The 19,990-nt window shown below is 34.5% G+C and overlaps 1 protein-coding gene across 11 annotated transcripts in view; it reads left to right on the top strand.

Moving 5' to 3' along the window:
- Positions 1-19,990, top strand: part of INPP4A (inositol polyphosphate-4-phosphatase type I A) — a 189,388-nt gene that overhangs the window by 90,848 nt on the left and 78,550 nt on the right. For 10 of the 11 annotated variants that reach the window (XM_051984683.1, XM_051984679.1, XM_051984678.1 and 7 more), the window contains 2 exons: positions 14,172-14,243; positions 19,420-19,627. In XM_051984683.1, the coding sequence (XP_051840643.1) occupies positions 19,522-19,627 (106 nt within the window). In that variant the 5' untranslated portion in view covers positions 14,172-14,243; positions 19,420-19,521. The remainder of the gene's footprint in view (positions 1-14,171; positions 14,244-19,419; positions 19,628-19,990) is intronic. The other variant, XM_051984676.1, reaches the window with a different exon arrangement.

Here is a 19,990-nt window from a genome sequence, read left to right as displayed (position 1 = left end):
ATCCCACACAATGGCTTGGGGACTGTCCCTTGCACCCTGGGGTGGCCCCTTAAACTCAATATTGGATGTGGAACTGACCTTGATAAATGAATGTGAAGGGCTGAGAGGGGAATACAATCCATGATGTCATCAGGAGTTTTGGACAGGATATTTTAGACTATAGAAGAAGGGAGTCCACAATGGTCTTGTGAGATAATCTTCCATCCAACTTGGTGAATTGCAAATTTTGATTAGCACTCCTTAGTACATATTTAATATTTTACACATCAAACCAGTTAATATTTTTTTTATAGGGAATGAAGTCTAAATCAACCAATTCTTCATTTCTTTTCACTACTGAAATCATAGATGGAATGATCCTAATGAAGAAAGAAATTGGAAATTTCTAGTTTGAAAGCTTGTAAGTATAGATGATTCTAGATTTAGTCTCTTAAGGTAAGTCAGGAAGAAGAAGAGACAGAACTATTCAGGAAGAAAGGGTGTGGTTAGAACTGAAGCAGCTGTTAGATCAAGGCTGTAAGGCTAGAGGTTTTTATGGAGAGCAGCCATTTACTAATGTGTGATGTCATTTCACTTGCTTAAGCTGATTCCCTTATCTGAAAAAATAAATTTTTAAAAGAATAAAATTGTTATGGAGCTTTTATTCTTGTCTTTTATGTTTTACTCCCTCTCTAGAGAGCATTTCATATAAAAAATTATTTTTTAAAAGAAAATAAGAGAAAAATCAGCAAAAAAAATTTATATTTTGAAAAAAAATTAGAAAATATTTGTTTAGTGCTTTAGTCTCATAGTGGAGGAGGGAAGTCAGAAGAGGATTTTTCACACTTTTCTTCCTTGGGGCCATGCTTGTTCTATTCACAAAGTGGAAATTATAATACACTACTTATATCTTGCAGTTGTTATGAGGATCAATTAAGATAATATATTTAGAAAGCTTTGTAAATCAAACATTTCTACATAATTGCCTGGCAATAAAGGAACATCTGGGTCCTCATGGCCTGGGGTACTGGACATACTCCTTCTCCCTAAAAGGCCCCAAGGCCTCTGAAGCTGGGCACGTGGGCTGAACCTGGTTCGGTTCTGGAGAGCCTGCCTTCCTATCAGAAAGAGTCTATTGTTAAATGCCCATAAGTTAGATTTAAGCTCATGTTTAGGGTTTCCTCCTGAAAGGAGTCACCACTCATTGATAAGTATTTATAATAATGCGTAAATAAAGGTTCAATAATAACAGAAGTATAAGTATGCTCTCTGAGGATGGTGATACTTCAATCTGATAAGGATAGAACAGTCTTCAAACCCCTTAGACTGTTAAGTTCCTATTTTAATTTTAGGCATATGGGATGAAAAATATTTTTTAATTTTTTAAAAATGAATTTATTTAATATTTCCCCCAATTACATTCAAAACAGTTTTTTTTAACATTTGTTTTTAAGATTTTTGAGTTCTAGTTTCTTTCCCTTATTCCCTTCCACAATTAAGAAATCAGATGTGAAGTTATGCAAAAATTTCCATAAAAATCAAGTTGTGAAAGAAAACATAGCTTCCACCCTAGTAAAATTAAAAACCCTCAAGAAAAATTAAATTAAAGATGAAGAGAGAGAAAAAGAAAGAATGCTTCAGTCTGTATTCAGATTTGATTAATTCCTTTTCTGGATATGGATAGGATTTTTCATCATGAATCCTTCAGAGTAGTTGTGGGTGATTGTACAACTGAGAATAACAAAATCATTTACAACTGATCATCCCAGAACATTGTTATTTATACAGTATATTAGAAAAAATATTTAAAAAAGAATACCTGTCATCCCAGAATTTATAGATTAGTTGTATTTCCCTAAAGATTGAAGATGAGGATCAATACTCTAGTATCCTCCAAATCTAACGGTGAAAAGGCTTTTTGCTCCTATTCCTGAATTCTTCCTTCTATCTAGATTTATACCTGGGCCAAGTAAAGGGAGCATTAGCTTCCAGATATATACAACAGCCAGGAGGTGACTCCTTGTAGACCTTTTTGGCTGTGTGTTCTTGAGAAGGCTAGGATAAGAGGGGGGATATGTATTCTGTGAGAATCTCAGGCTGGCACAGTACTTTGCTTTATTCTCCTATGCTTTTTGGGACTTAGGGTCAGAAATTTAACAAAAAAAATTTGACAGTAGCTGAGCAATATGGTCTGTCTTTGGGGTAAGAGGAGATGTGTGTGCTCTTCCCTCCCTCCTTTCTTCTCCCACTAACTATAGTCTCTGAAAGGGGAAAATTCTGCTACCTTAGGGGATGATTCTCTCTTTAATTAGTATGAAAATGGTTCTTGTCCCTGCCCATTCATCTGAGTCATTCTGGAAACTAGCATATTTTCATTTATAATAGAAACCATTGGAAAAGAAATTGTTTTCCTTAACACCTTTTTTTTTTTTTTACCTGCTCAGAAGTTTTAGTAATTTTTTTGTGTAAAAATAAAGCAGGAAGGTTATGTTGGCCATCTTGCTGGGTAAATGTTTAGATAATTATGTGACAGTGTTAAAAAGCTCAGTTAACAAAGGGAGAAATAATGAAACTTTTTTGAGAATGAATTAGAATTTGTTGTAGCAAAAAGCAATGTTTAAATGGCATTTAATACTTGTCTGGTCATTACTACAATGGACTACTATAATGTCTCACAACAGCCTTTTTTTCTTTGTTGAGGAATCTTCTGATGTTAATGGCAATAAAGAATCACAATAAATAAAAATCTCAAATTAGCACATGGGCTTCCTAGTTCTTCAGGACAGATGGTAGTTGTGTATCAGATGAGTCTGTGACTATGTGGATTCTGAAACTGGTTTCTTTCAGTTTCCAAGAAGGGTTTAATTTTTTTTCTTCTAAGATCAACCATTCAACGAAAAGCAGGTTCATGGAGAAATCTCTTCATTCATAGGGGAGGTTTGATAATAAAGGGATTGTATCTATTAAAGGTTTCCCTTTTGCCTTTTTTCCCTGCTCTATTTCACATTTTAAATTTCAAAATGCCTTAGAAATTTTATTTTTAAAACACAATGATTTTGTTCCCAGTACATGGGTTTTTCAAAAGTCAAAATATACTACAATTCTTTGTCTTCTTTTGTTTTGTCTTCCGTTTTGCTTAGCTAAAACAATTAAATTTCTTAATTGCTGAATCTCATAACCAGGTTTTAGAAGAGAGAGCTCAGCTCCTACCTTTCCAAAGGTTTGACTTATTTGCATTATATTTTGGATTCCCTAGGGGCTAGGTTCATAATTATACACAGTGTTGGGATGGGGGTGGGAGTGCTTTCTCTAGTAAAAAGCAATTCTTCTGTAACTTATGGTTTCAACACTTAGAGGTTAAGGTATGTTCACTATCATCTAACTATCATCAGTGTTTCCATAGGCTGTGAAATGGCAAGGTTGTGCTCTCCTTGGGTTAGATGGTAAGCTTCTTGAGGACAAGGACTGCTTCATTTCATGGATCGTGTAATACAATGGCTGGCACATGGTAGAGACTTTAATAGACTTTAATAAAGTCTTACTTATTAATAAGTTGATTGATAAGAAGGGAGCCATGGATCTCATACATAAGCTACCCACATTGCTTCTCAAACTTGTCAGGCTTGACACAATCCAGGATTTAATGAAAGCAACTGACAAGAGAACTATGTTTAACACAAATCACCAAGGGCAACAGAGACCCCTGGGAGGGATTCTAAATTGTAGATTGCATCAACATTCCATGTTCAGTTTTTCTTAAAGTTTCTTGTAGTCTTAAAAGTTCTTTATCTTAAAATGGCATTTTTATGTTCTATTCTGAAAATTTTTGTAGATGGTATCTGACCATTATTGCAGTAAACAATACATTTTGCAGAATAATTATCCCATTAATTGAGTATAATTTTACTTAATCTTGTGCTTTTTTTTCTATTTAAAAATATTTTTAAAAAAAATGGATGAGATAAGACATCTGCTTCCAGAGAGAGAATGATGGATACTGAATATAGATTGAAGTACATATTTTTACTCTTTTTTTCCTTTCTTTCTTATGCTTTCTTCCCTTTTGTTCTGATATTTCTTTCACAACATTGACTAATATGGAATTATGCTTAAAATGATTGTATATGTGTAACATCAGATTGCTTACTGTCTTGGCGAAGTTAAGGGAAGGGAGAGAGGGAGGAAAAAGTTTGGAACTCTAAAAACCTTACAAAAATGAATGTTGAAAAGTATTTTTGCATATAATTAGAAAAATAAAATACTGTTAAGTAAAAAAATAATTTTAAAAATGGATGGAAGTTGTAAGGTCAAAGTATCTGTGAAACACAGTTACCAAGCTAACCAAAAATAGGGAGGTATAAGGCCAATTTTAGAAAAAGCTCATTGTTACTTTTAACCATAGTAGAAACATATTAACAACTCAAGAAGAGGCATAATATAATGAAAAGAATACTAGTCTTAGGCTCTGGATTTGATTTTCTGACTTAACTCTTTGAATGTACAAACAAATGAATCAAAGGAAGTAAAAACATTCACTAAGTGCTTATTTAAAGCACAAATACAAAAACGTGACAACCTCTGCCATTAAGGAGTATATACTCTTACAGCCTAGATAGCATATTTAAGAAAATTTTAATGAGTGGAACTATAAATTCCAGGGCCCTTTCTAATAACAGTGGCAATATTGTTTTGATTTATAGTTCCAGGGCTAGAAAATTAATAGTGAAGAGAAGTGGAGGGAGGCAAAAAGAAGACTAAGGTATAAGATGATACATGGTGGGGCCAGATGTAGAGTAGGGCTTCATTGGCTCTAGGGAGGATGTTCTAGACCTGAAGGGCAATGCCCCTCCAATTTGCCTTGCTTTTTGGGGAGGAGTCTCTTTGTCTTATTTTCCTGTGGAGCATGAATCTTAAATCTAGACCCTAATATTTGTGTGTACTTGAAGGCTACTGTCTTGATCTATTCCTGGCCACTGGACCCAGGTGGCTCTGGAGGGGAAAATGAGACAAGTGACTTTGTACAGCTTGTAAATCCAATTCACTTGTATGTCTTCCAGAATGAAGGACAAACAACTACAATTTTTACTAGTTGTATGACCATAAACCAATCACAATCTCCTGCAGCTTAGTTTCCGTCACATTTTTGCTTTTAAATTTTGAGATTATATTTGGTTTTGAATTTGCTATGTTTTATTTGTAAATACTTTTATTGTTTCTGCTTTAGCCAGATAACTTATTTTATTAGCATTCTTTGTCTTTAAATTATCTTCATTTCTCAGTGTATCACTCTCTCTACTCATAGACTTTTAGCTCTTATAAAAAGGGAAAAAACAAAAGAAAAAGGGAGAAAACAAGAAAGTAATTTGATAAAACCAATTAATATATCAACTATGCCTGACAATCTAAGTAACCTTCCACACCTGTTATCATCCACTTCTGCAAAGAAGGTAGGTCATGCTAAGCAACTTAAAAAATATTTTTTTGTTAATTTTATTAAACATTTCCTAATTAATGTAAATTTTTTTAACATTCATTTTTAAACATTTTTTACTTGCAAAATCTCTCCTTTCTTCCTATCCCTGCACCACCCCTTGCGAAGGCAAGCAATATAGTACTAATTATACATTTGAAACTGTATAAGACATTTGCATAATAGCTATGTTCTAAAAGAGTAAATAAATTTTTAAAAATATGTTTTAGTCTGCACTCAGGATTCATCACTTCTCTCTCTGGAAGTGGATAACATTTTTTATCATGGGTCCTTTGGAATTGTCTTAGATCATTTTCTTGATCAGAGTAGCCAAGTCTTTCACACTTAAAACAATTAGAAAAAAATATTATAATACATTCACTTTGTGTCAAATACATCACCAATGATCTTAAATTGAGGGTTGTTATCATTACATTTGGGTTCCTTCTGTTTCTAAATTTTGAGATTTGAGTTGTTTGTGGATGTTTATTTCTTTCCTGGATATTCTACTGATGATATTTCCATTGGGAAGCTTCAGAGCAATATTTTGTGATAAGAGGCAAGGTAGAATAATCTAGAATTAGAATTTCCTTGCGAGTTATGCCCTTTCTGATTCCCTACCCTTCATCTACCTTTCATCAACCCTTAGTTATATCAGGTCTGATTTAAGATCCTTTCTCTGTAAGAAAACACCAAGGTAACTTCTCCAAGGATTCAAACCTGAAAAATCAGATTCCACAAAAGTAATGTAAGCGGTTAGATGAGAAAATATCCCCAAGGCTATAAATCCCAGGTATATTCTGTTTTGCAAGAATTAATTCTGTGAAATCTCTTAAGTTGTCTTGAGAGAACAGCTAATACAGTCAAGTCATATTGTCAATACATGGCATCTGAGTTGTGTCTTAAGGAAAAATAAAAATTCTGAAATGTAAAGATAAACATGTACATTTAAAGAATGGATGAATGGTTGGGGTGGGGAATGGAACATTGATTTCAGGACATATTTGGTAGTCTCAGTAAGCAGGAGCATAGAGTATATATGAACAGGGAATAATATAACCTAAAGCTGAAAAGGGGATTAGAGCCAGATTATAGCAATGCCAGGCCAAGAAGTTGGTATTTATCCAGTAAGCATTAAGGGGTCATTGAAGATTTTCCAACAGTTTAGAGACGTGGTCCATCCTGGGCATTAGGAAGATTAATTTGGCAACTGTGTGAAGATTGAGTTCCAGAAATTGGAGGTAGGAAGACAATTGAGCTATTAAAGTAGTCCTGATTAGGGGTAAAGTAGTCTTAGACAAGGTTGGTAAGTTCTGTGTGTTTCTGTCTTTGTGAGTGAACAGTGGATCATACAGTTAGCTGACACTAGATTTGGAGTTAAGAAACTCTTGAGTTTGAGTTATACTCTGTGATCCTAGACAAATAATTTAATTTCTTCCCAGCCTCAGTTTCCTCATTTGTAAAATGAGAATCTACTGGTGGTTTGAGGATCATATGAGACAATCCATATGCAGTACTTTGCAAATCTTAAGCATAACAAAAATATTAGCTAGCTATTACATTTATTATTCAATCAGTACTGTGCAAGTCAAATCTGTAACCGTTGATTGAAGGCAGGGAAACTGAGGAAAGAATGAAAGTATTTTTCCCTGTGCTTCCTTTCTAGCTCAGTGCTTATCAACTTTTCTGAGTGTCATTTTTTGAGGGTGTCCCTCTTTCCCCCCCACAAAAAAACCATTTCAGAGACTAAGTTAGGTAGTTCCCCTCCTACCCCAATAACTTTGTTAAAAATGCTTTCCTCACAACAATCCTGTTTCCTTATTTCTAACAAATGAGGGAATCTGAGAATCAGGTAAATTGACTTGTCCAAGGTTATTATACATTAAATAGATATCGAGTCTGGAAATAGAATTCTAGTTTTCCTTGGATCCCAAATCCTATCCTCTTCCATAGTATTATGCTGCCTCTACATGATGAAGTATATTTTCCCTGTGTAAGCTTGCTTCTGGGATCACAGAAGCTGATTAAATAGATTTCAGTTGTGTAGAATAAATGTTTCTATTACAAGTCCTCAAAAGATGATGTATTCTAAAGACATCTCAGCAAATTTTCTTTTACTCTCAACTACCCATCAAAGGAAAAAAAAATTAAGAGTATCATGACATTTTTTTTCTTTTGCTCTGTTACATGGCTGTTTATGTCATCCCTTGTGTTACTTGTATATCTTAACTACTAGAAAATTGTTTCATTATCTCTGAATTAACATTAGATTACTATTTATTCATTTATAGAAGTTAAGATTATATGTTTAATAGTAATGCTGTAATTAGCAGGTACTTTCATTCTGAGCCCAGAACTGAATAATAACTAGAAAGTAACTTGGATTGCATTTAGAATATAGGGGATTGTTTTCTGTGATTCCAAGCTCCTCCCCAAAACAAAACCCCCAACTCCCTTTAGAATATGTTATGATTGGGGCAACTAGGTGGCACAGTGGATATAGAACACCAACCCTGGAGTCAGGAGGACCTGAGTTCAAATGTGGCCTCAGACACTTAATACTTCCTAGCTTTGTGACCCTGGGCAGGTCACTTAACTCCAATTGCCTCAGCAAACAAAGAAAAGAAACAGAAAAAAAATGAGAATATGTTATGGTTGGGAATCATAAGGATTACCATCTCTGAGGAATAAAAGTTGCATTTCCAAGGAAAAATGAAGTAACTTTTGAAGGATGAATAGACTATAATATTACCAATAACAATAAATGGTAATTGAAGAGAGACACACACTCAGGCATGTATATACAAGAGAGACTATGTAAACATTAGTATTTATGTGATGTTGCAAGAATTAGAACAGGAGTTCTTAACCTTGTTTTCTTAGTATTTTGACAATATTTTGATATAAATGGTTTCCTTTATAACACTATGTTCTGTTTTATTCATTTAAAAACATTCTGATAAGGGATCTTTTAAATCACCTAGAAACAGCATACTGTGGTTTCATGTTCTCAAATTCCACAGGTTCCTCCATCTCATCAAGTATTGGGCTTCTCTTTTTTCCTTCTTCCCTTTCTCTCTCCCTTCCTCCTTCCCTTCCTCCCTTCTTTCTTCCTACTCCCTCCCTCCCTCCCTCTCTCTCCTTTCTTCCCACTCTCTCTTTTTTTCTCTCTCTCTCTTTCCCTCCTTCTCTCCCTTCCTCCCTTTCTCTTTCCTTCTTTCCCTTCCTCCCTTCCTTCTTCTTTCTTCCTTTCCATCTCTCCCTTCCTCCTTTCTTCCTTCCTCTTTCCCTTCTTTCTTCCCTCCCTCCTTTCTTCTTTCCCTCCCTTCCTCCCTTTCTCCTCCCCCTTCCTTCTTCTTTCCCTCCCTTCCTCCCTTTCTCCTCCCCCTTCCTCCCTCTTTCCCTCCCTTCCCTCTCTCTCCCTCCCTTCTTTCTCTTCCTTCTTCTCTTTCCCCTCTCCCTTTCTCCTTCTTTCCTTCCCTCCCTGCTTCCTTCCCTTCCTTTCTTCCCTTCCTTCCCTCCCTTCCTTCTTTCCCTCTCTTCTTTCCTCCTTTCCTCCCTCCCTCCCTTCCTTCCTTTTCCTTTTGTAGTATTTATTGATAGCTACTTGAACTCATTTATTAGATCTGGAGGCCATATTTCCTCCTGTTAATGTTTTTTGCTATTGATTATCTGTTTATGTTGAAGGTTTTTGAATTTTCTTCTTCATGAAATCTTTGGTACTTTTGTTCTTTTTACCCCCTTATTTCTTTATTACTCACTTTCTGACTCCCCTCCCCTCTGATATGGTTTCCTCAAAGCATCTCAGTTTCCTCCCATATTGGGTGATTCAAAATTTACCCGGGTTAGGGTAGAACGTGCCTTGGATTTTTTTTTTTAAACTAGGTTTGAGGGGTTAGTGTAGTGGATTTAGCCCTTAGACTTGTAATCAGAAATTATGGGTTCTAGCTATGGATGTTCTTATATGAATATTATATGTTATCCATATTATAACGGTTCCAGCTATGGTATTTCCTAAGTGGAATTCTTAAACCAGTCCCTTTACCTCTGTAAGTTTTCTTTTTCTCTTCTGTACAACAAAATGCGTAATATTTGAACTACTTACCTATTTGTGTTGCTGTTAGAAAAGTGCTTTTTATCCTAAGATGCTGTATTTGAGTAACCATGAATGATTTCTCACATTGTACAGCACCTACAATAGCTTCCTATATAGTTATCAGCTTAGTAATCTCATTTTTTAATAATGATGAAAATCTGAAATAAATAGAGAATTTTCCCCATATGTCACCTTCATACAATACCACAGAGTTTTGGGGGAAAATTTTTTTTTCCTGTTGGTAGATTTTTTTAAATTAGCATTTGTTTTTTAAATGTAGCAGGTCCACAAATAAAAGGATCTTCATTTATTTTAAAATACACTGCAATACTAGATGTCTAAGGATGCTGGCCAGACTAATTTATAAGGTGGATATGAAAATATCCATGATGGTATGTCAAAAGCCACAATTCCCTGGACTGCAATGATGCATTGATTCCCTTGTTGGCTTTTCTCCATAAAAGTCAGAGAAGGGCAAGTCAGCAAAGTAAATCATTTTTTGGCAGCTATTTCTTCCCCTCACTTGGGATCACCAATAGATCATAAATCTATTCTTTGTTTTGAAAAGGGCTTTCCGATAATGGTCAGGAACTAACACATTCCATAAAAATTCTAAGGGTCTATGGACAGTAGTTCAGAAACCTTTTGGAGATTTTGAATCAAGCCAGTGCAACACAAGCACTAGAGTCAAGCAAATCTGAGTTCAGATGTGACATTAGACACTAGCTGTGGGACCTTGGGCAAGTCACTTAAGGAAAAAAAAAAGCAAAGCAAAAAAAAAAAAAAAATGAAGAAGAAGAAAAGGAAAGGAAAAAGAAAGAAGCCGGTACTAATTAGATGAATGATAGCTGTATCTGAAAAGCCTTTCTGTCTCCTAAGCACTTTGTTTTAGAATCTGAGGTTTTCATTGAATAATAAGAAAGCTCAAATACATCTATTTGATTTTACCCACTACTGAAATTATATAATGTATTTGTGTATATATACTCACATATATACACAGAGGCATGAACACACATGCAAATAATTGTGAGAAGGTACATCTAACTCTGCTTCCTGGAGAGGAAAATTCACTTATTTGGAGGAATGGATGAGTGATTTTCCTTTTCAACGGGGGAGGAAAAGTATAATCTTCTGTGAGGACTCAATGTCATATTCATTGACAATTAGTTAAAAAAACTGGACAGGAGAAAATTTATAGCTCATAGATTTAGAAAGGGATTTGAGAAGTCAATGAATTCAGGCTTCTCAATTTATAAATGGAAAAACTAAGAAAAGATTTAGGTGTTATTTCAGAACATAAAATGATGTAAGCTTATTGAAAAAAGATTATTTTATTCTTTGTTTTTGCATCCTTAGTGCCTAACAGTGTGACACACAGTAGGAGCCTAATAAATTCTTTTGATTTCTAAGCTGTCTTTATAAGTATTTGAAGAGCTATTATGCAGAAGAAGAATTATATTTGCTATCTATAGTAAATAAAAAGTTTAGATTTTTATTCTGGATCAGCTTAAGAAGACACCATGGGATAGCTAGGTGGTGCAGTGGACAGAGCACCTGACCTGGAGTCAGGAAGACTTGAGTTCAAAACTGGTCTCAGATATTAATTGTGTGACCCTGGGTAAGTCACTTGACCTTGTTTTCCTCAGTTTCCTCATCTATAAAATGAACTGGAAAAGGAAATAGCAAACCACTTTGCCAAGAAACCCCAATTGAAGTCATAAGGAGTCAGATAGGACTGAAATGACTTTATAAGAAGATACTTCCTAACATTTATAATGTTTAAAAATTAGAGTGGCGTTGCCTCAATAGCTGATGAATTAGAAGGCTCAGTTATTTGTAGAAAAGCTAAGTTATTTGTAGAGAAGCTACTTGTTTCGATCTAAGTTAGATTAGCTAAGTGTCCCTTCAAGCTGAGATTTTATAATACTATAAAATTCCTGATAAATCTGTTTTGCTATTTGTCAGCAATGCTTAAGAAATTAATTTATTTTACTATGACAAAACTTATTCATATCTGTAACTCCAAGTTAACTTCATAGCCAATTTTTAATCCCATTTTTTCTTCTTCCCCTCCCTAACTCCCCAGTGAATCTTTAGATCCAGTATCTGGTGAGGAAGAAACCTCCAATATATAAGAAGCCATGTAATTCATTCTTCTTATTTTTTTTTTAAGAAACAAATTTTTAAAAATTGGTGTCTGAATGACTTCAGGCAAATTACCTCAGTTCTTCGAGTCTAAATTTCCATATCTGTTCCTTTTAAGTTCCCATCCATTTCAAAATCTTTTAGTTTGACCTTATGGTTAGGAAGAAGGTTGTTTGTTATTCATCTCTCTTGACTTGAGCAATTCCTTTCAATATATATTAACCACCTACTTTGTGTGCAGGTCACTTTCCCCCTCATGGGCTTAGTTCCCTTACTTACAAAATGAATAGGAGTGGGTTGGGTGGTATCCAAGGACTCTTTCAGCTTCAAAGCTCCATGATCCTATCTTGAGGACTAGTAGAATCTTCCTAGTGATAGATTCTTTTAGTTATATCTTACACTTCTAAGCACTGATAATTGCATGAGTCTCTATTGCTTGCATTTCTCTAGGTCTCCTTGCTTCTCTGATAACCAGATAACTAGGTGCTTGTTTGTTGAAGAGAATGCACAATAAAGGATGCCTCTGAGTTCATTAAGCCATGATTTGTCCCCTTTTTGTGGTGGAAAATAGAAGCAAGAGTCTCTTGGGGTTCTGTGGCCGCCTTCTCATCAGGAAATCATGTCAGATTGTTCTATTGCTTCCTATCAACAACCAGCACATAGAGTTATCCGGTCTCTGCGGGTAGATAAGAAAGGGGGCATTTGGTCTCCCAGCCACATGCTGTTCCTTTTCTTTTGAAAAGATTTTTTTTTCTTTCTCTAATAAGAACTGGTCTTCAAATGAGTAATTACCACGACTTACAGGCACAAAAAGGCCTTGGGAATTGTACAGTTCTTGTTGAATTAACTTACATTAATGAGACTTAGAAGTTAAGTGCAATCTAATTTAGTAGTGAAAATTATCTTTGTGTACTGGGGGTTAGATAATGAAGTGGCCTAAAATATACTTTTCAATTAAATGCCCCCAATAACCTTAGTCTCATTAAAATTAGTCCTTCAGCTAGCACTTCTTAAAAGGATTATTTAGTCATCATTCTGTCCTGAAAAGTCTCTTGGAGACTTTCCTTTTTTAAATGAATAAGGGAAGGTAGTATAGGAATATGCCAGATTTATATTAAACATGGCTAGAAATATCTAATTCAGTTAAAAATATTTATTAATCATCTGTGTAGTGCCTCGCTATATCTCCCAAAAATGTCATATAGAATGCCATGGTCAAATTCATTGAGGTGGAAAAAGGCTAAGTAATCTTGTTGGAAAAGACAATGCAGTATGTTAAAGGCAGCATAATATAAGTCTACAAAAGAAGGTGGAATCAAGTTATAGTGTACCTTAAAGTCTAGGTGAAATAATTATTTTTGAAAATTTATGAACAAGAAATAATATCTGAGTTCTATATGAAGAAGGTTACTATAGGACAGAATGGAGGAGGCTGGAAAACCATTTAGAAGAAGATAATTCAGTAATGATAACTAGCAATTGAAGGTTTTCTAAAGTCCCTTTTTTCATTATAATTGGTGATATAGCTATCCATACTTTTTACATAAGGATCTGAACTAGGAATGGAATTGAGGAAATATTAAGATAAAATATAGGATATAGTAATTAGTTAGTTAGAAATGAGAGAGACAAATTAGAAAAAAATGACATTTTGAGTAGACCTCATAAACAGAAGTAGAAAAGTCAAGAAAATATGGTTATAAAGATATTGAATTCTAGCTAGGGTAGGAATATGGACCATGTTAAGGATAGAGGTTGGACTTTTGAGTAATATGAACCTTGTTGTCCCACATTTGTGGACTTACTGGCCATTTCTTTACTGAAAATGACTGAGCAGTGGTTGGAGCTTATCTTTTGAATAACAAAGGTTGCAAAGGGGAAAGGTATATGAAAGAAGAAAAAAATATTTCCTGTAGCTACACAGGTGCCAAGAGAATATAGTGCTGAATGTATGAGGGTGTATGGTATGGCTTCATTTTAAATAGTAGCAATGTAGGAGTAGTAGCAAAGTAGATCCTTCTGGCAGACTGTCCACTAAGATTTTGAAAATGATCTGGGAAGGAGAACCTTCTGTTGCCTACTTTGCTTGCCTTACCTGTCTGCCTCCCTGACTAAGTGAGATATACGCTGTGTAGGAGAGCCCCCAGAACAACATAGGAATTGAACTCATTTTGGGGGGATACTGTAGACCAAACACAGGATTGGACTGTTTGTCCCACTGTGGCTTCAGGACCAGATTAAACTCTGGAATTAAGAGAACTGTGGGTTTCCAGCCTCTAGCAGGTGGACTTTTTTTTTGTTGCTGATGCTAAAAGCTTGGATTAAATTATAGAACAGTTGTGGAGCAGAGCTCAGAGTAACATTTAGCTTTGCCACAATTTCAGGCTTGAAAATTATAATGTGAGTTTTCTCTTTAGCATCTGTAAACTGTGTGTATTCACATTTAGCCAAATACCTGTTGTATCTCTTTATTTTTAGATGTGATGAAATTGAATCAGCTTCTATAAAAATGCAGCCTGTCTCTCCTCTCCTGAAGAAAAACAACTTTCTGTAAGTATAATTAGTATACAAGTTGCCATGCAAGGATAACAAAAATATCCTTGCTGGTATTGCCATTGAGCATTAAAAGAAACGCTCAAGTTATAGGAATGAAAATAGCTAAATTTTTTATTTAATTCCATTCAGGAGACATTTATTAAGTGCCTGCTATGTGCAGTTCACTGTACTAGGTACTAGGAGTGAGTGATAAAAAATTTACTAAGATGAGGCTCTTACTGTGATGAAACTTCAAGACTAGTGTGAGAATAAGCTTTATGTGCACACAACTTTGATCTAGAATAATATATAATAAAGGCATTAAAGAAGTATAAACAAAATGCTTTGGGAGGGCTTAAAAGAGACAGAAAATAATCTGACCTGGGGGACTACTGAAGGGTTCATTGTAGAAGTAAGAAGCAGTTGATAAGTGCTTTATAGAGTTTGGAGGAATTCAGTAGACAAAAAGAAAAGAAGGGAGTATTCTAGAAATAACAGTCTGAGTGAAGACACAGAAGTTAGAAAATACAGGACATATTCAGGGAACAATAAATAGTATGGACAGTAGCATAATGGAATTAGGAAGACCTGTGTGATCTCAGACTCTTGCTTGTTATTTCACCTTTGACAAGTCATTTAACCTTTGTTTTCCTCAGTTTTCTAATAAGAAATAAATGGGAAATAGAAATAATAAGAGTATCCATTTTTTGGTGCCATAAAACAAGAATATTTGGGTTTTTTATTTTAAAAAATGTTATAGTATTTAATTTTTCCAAATACATGCAGATAGTTTTCAACATTCACCTTTATAAGATTTTATGGGCCAAATTTTTCTCCCTCTCCTCTCCCTTACCCCTTCCTCCAGACAGTAAGCAATGATATAGATTAAACAAGAGCAATAACGATGATATTTGTAAAGCACTTTGTCAATCTTAAAAGTGCTAAACAATTTCTAGTTATTATTAGTTAATCCAATTAGATTAAAGCATAGAATAAATGTTAAAAGTAAAATGTGATTTAGAGAAAGCTAGGGTAGCATTAGCTTATGGATAATCTTGAATTCTAGTCATAGGTATCTGAACTTTAATCAGGAAACAATAGGGAGCAGAGGAAGGTGACATGACTAAATCTATACATATAGTCTAGAATCAGTATGTATATTGGATTAAATGAGGATAGAGAAAGAATGAAAACAGGAAGACCTATTAGGAGACTATTATAATAGTCCAGAGAAGTGGTAATCAGAGATTGTATTAGGATGGTATTATTAGGAGGAGGGATTATATATGAAAAAGATTACAGCTGTTAAAATACTGGGTAGTTGAGTACATATGAGAGGTGAAGGAGAGCAGAAATTCATAGATAATACAAGTATTAAGTATATAGGATGATGATAAACTGAATTTTGGACATTGTTGAGTTTGCAGTTCCAGTGAGACATACAGATAAAGATGTCCTAGAGGCAGTTGGTCATGTTTATCGCCTAGATAATTGAAGAGATAGGCATAAGGAATAAAATGGGAAATCTCTGAAGAGATATAATTCTATTTAAGAATTAATTTTAATCAAAAAACCATCATTTTTTCTCTCCCTCCTACCTCTCCATCATTGGAAAGGAAGAAAAGAAAAACAAAACCATTGTTACAAATATAGTAGTCAAGCAAAACCTATCACAATGACCATGTCCAAAATTGTTTGTCTCATTCTCCATCTTGAGTTTGAGTTTATCCCCTCTTTGTCAGTGGGCACATTGTAGTTTTTTTCTGGAGTCATGGTTGGCCATTGCATTAATCAGAATTCTCAAGTCATTCCACGTAATTTGTTTTTACAGTGTTGTTATATGAGTTGTTCTCCTGATTTTGCTTATTTCATTTTGCATTAGTTCATATATGCCTTTCTGAGTTTCTCTGAAACTATCCCCTATATAGCATAATTTGTTTAGCTAGTTATCCAGTTCATAGACATGTCTTTAGTTCCCACATCCTTGCTTCTAGAGAAAGAACTACTATAAATATATTTATGCATATTTGGGGGAGTTTTAGAAGATGGAGAAACAGGAGGAACAGTTAAGAGAGTTAATTGTATAAACTGGAGACTGCTTTCAGATAGCAGAGAGACTATCATTTGAAAGGGAGGAGTAATCAATAGTGCAAAATACTAAGGGGTCTATTCCAGGACTAAAGTGATTGTTTTATTTTGTCCCTGTCAACTTTTGACATACAGTTTTAGTAGAGAGTAGAAACATCAGCTGACATTTGGGTGATAAAAAAGTGGAAGTATTGATTGTAGACAGCTTTGTTAAGGAAATTTGTTAGTGAAGAGATAGAATGGGATGGGAAAGTAACTGGATAGGATATATGTGTCAGAGAATGACATCAGGGAGATTTGAGCATGCTTGTAGGTTATGAGAAAAAGCTTTTGAAGTGGGAGAGTTCTAGGTGCATGAGAAAGTAGATAAGATCTAGAGTAAGGTTGAGGCAAATGGATGAGACTATAAGAGATTAATTAACCTGAGCAGAGAGACCTGGTTGTTTTTCTAAGATTACAGAGGAGGAAAAAAAGAAGAATACAGATTTTTGAAGGAGAGAAAAAAGGAGTTGAGGAAACTTCTGCCAAAAAACCTCAGTGTTCTCATTGAAATATAGAGTACAATGTCATCTAAATCAGATTTGGAGGAAAGCAGAAAATTTTGGTTTTGTTACAATAAGGGAGTCAATAAGATGAGAGTAGAAATATGTCTAGCGTTATGGGTTCATTTGAAATTATTCCCTATACATTTACAATAGGTAACAACAATTCAGTTCTGTGATTCTCACAACTAATAAATCACAACCTTGTAATAGATGCAAAAGAATCAGATGTTAGAGGTTACTTGGAAATAAGAATTAACAAGACACAACTTGTGGAAAATCACAGTTGAGGGATTTAAAAATAGCCCACCACAGTTATAAGGGAGAAAGACTAGGAGTATATGGATCAGAAGTTGCAGTGCAGGTAAGAGAAGGTGTTAGCAGGAGCAGGACAGGTGGAAGTTTAGAAGTTGTGGTCTGAGGGTTGAATTTCAAAGTTCAGGTCATAGAATTGAACATACTTCTATGAGTTGGTGAGGTCTAAGATGTGACCTTTCCTGAATGTGAATGAAGTATCAAAAGCTAAGTTCTAGTTAAAGCATTATAAGAAATTGTGATGGTAAAGTTTAATGGGGAAAGATGGCCTAGAGTTTGTCAGTATCATAGTAGAGTTTTGACTTCTAGGGGACAGATGGAGGTTTTAAATAAAATTTATTTATTTTTCCTCTTATCAGTTCTAAAACTGTTATTTTTAAATACTAGGAGTTAGAGTTTTGTTTGGAAATCTATTGAGACTGTTGTTATAAAGGAGAGGTTAAGAAGATGTGAACCAAATATGTGTGAGTTACTGGCAATGCTAGGCTTTCCTGATTTGGTCTGCTGTGGCATTCTGCCCAGAATCTTACTCATTGTAAGACCCTATCTATGTTAGGTTGGACTTAATCATTAGCACAGACCACCATCTACTTACTTTATAAAAAGCCAGAGGTTCTGGAGGAATTGGTCTTTTTGAAGAACCGTAAAAATAAAATGGAAGAGGGGTGGGGTGGGGGGGAGTTGAAGATAGATAATAGACATCTTTCTGTATAAATTTATATAAATATATCTATATATCTGTAAAGTCATGTATGTGTGTCTTTGGTCTATAATTTAGTTAATTTGGTGAACTCCATGCACCAAAGCAGATCCCATCTTGTCTAAAATTAGAGAATTGCCTGAGTCATCTAGAGATTAAATGCTTTATCCAGGATAAAAGAGTCTGTGGTATAATTTTAACTCGACTCTTCTTCACTGTAAGAGTAGCATTTTGTTCATACTGCATCACTGTGTAGGTTTGTGCAAACACACACACATATATTTGGTCTTTAGGGCAGTTTACCAATTTAAGGAAGCAGCAAGGATCTTTTAATCAGAAGACCTGATTCTAAATTCTACAATTTATTCATTGTAACCCTGGGTTGGCTATTTATCCCTTCTAGCTCTCAGTTTCTTTATTTGTATAATGAAAGCATTTGATTATATAATCTTTAAAGTCCTGTGCATCCCCAAATCCCATGAGCCTTATGGAAATTACTCACTTGGCAAGTAGTACAATTATGTCTACCACATTGTGAGAGTTAGAAGTAAGATGCCCTCACAGTCTGAAAAATATGTATAAAGTATTTTTTGGCCCTCCATTGTACCAGAGAAGAAGTCTGAATTATTATGGTATTTTAAAAATATGAATGTTATTTAATGTTACACATATATATGAATGTTATTTAATATTATACATATATTTTATATATTTCTTAATTTCTAAACTTTTTCTATCTTGTCTGCTGGAATTTACATGTTGTCTTCAGCTTTTGCAAAACTCTCCAAAAATTCCTACTTAATTTCTTATGCCATCCCATGATATATTGAAACCATGATGGGGAAAGTCGAAATGTGGAAGGAATAACTGTAGATGGTAATTTAAAAAAAAAAAAAGATGGTAATTAAAAAAATAAATCTTGGTTTTAATATGCCTTTTGGTTCTTAAGACATATATTGAATTGTTTTTAAGTTTTTAAAGCTATTCATATTTTATACAAGCATTGGTCTCAGTTTTTAAAAGAAAAATTTAATTCTAAAACGCAGATTTTTATTCCATATGTGAAGTTATATTTTACTCTTTTTTTTTTTTAATTTTTTTTTTAGAAAAGAACATCATTTATCTTGGAAATAACCTGTAATTTTAGGGAAAAAGGAAAAGAATGTCCACAGCTACATGCAGTGATTAGATACCTTCTCATCTTTGTGAGGATGGTGCTTTTTTAATTGGTTCACTGGAAATGTGGTAAAAGGACACAAATACATAGAATAATTTAGTTATACTCTATTAAATTTGACATATATCTACTTAGAAAACAAATTGTACTTAGAAGAAGTTGACAATTTCATGTAAAAGCCTCAATCTTCATATATTGAAACTGTTTATCGATCATCATTATGTTCAAAACAACAAAAAGAAATTTCTTTTTTTTTTTTAATGTAGTGGAAATCAATAAATCAGTCAACAAATCTTTAACAAAGTAGATGTCTTGCTGTTGATCTGATTTCAGTCTTTAAATTTATGTTATTTGTTCTTTTATACTCAGGGCTGCTGCCATGCCAGGGGAATAGGGCTCAGAGACAGGACATTCCTGGAAATAGTCGTGGTCAGAGTCAGCAGGGAGAAGCACACCATTGCCCATGACACCATGACAGCAAGAGAACACAGCCCACGTCATGGCTCCAAGTCTCGTTCAGTACAACGGGCCTCAACTATTGACGTTACCTCTGACATGCTGGGACTGTCTCTGGCGGGTAAGTCTCACATTTCTATTGAGATGAGCTGACTTTGAGGCAGACACAAACACCAAGTAAAATTGGAAGGGAAAGAAAATGCTGACTGGCTTTTGGCTCACTCCTTTTTAGATTGTTTCTAGGGCTAAACTAGTTACCTGGGTGCTACAATCTAATGGTATGTTACATTTTCTATTGCAGAAACACACACATACACATACACACACAGTTTGAAATTGTTTTCAGTGATCCACACTCATAATTACTTTTCACATAATTCTAAATTAATTTCTAACACAGTTCAGCTAATTTACAGCTCTCAACAGTGTGTTAATTTGTCCATCTTTTTCTAACCCCAGTTACTTTAAAAATCTTTTAAATTTA

Source organism: Antechinus flavipes, chromosome 3 (assembly GCF_016432865.1).
Source record: "Antechinus flavipes isolate AdamAnt ecotype Samford, QLD, Australia chromosome 3, AdamAnt_v2, whole genome shotgun sequence".
NCBI lineage: Eukaryota > Metazoa > Chordata > Mammalia > Dasyuromorphia > Dasyuridae > Antechinus > Antechinus flavipes.
The sequence above is the reverse complement of the archived record's forward strand: the minus strand, read 5'-3'. Positions and strand labels throughout refer to the sequence as shown.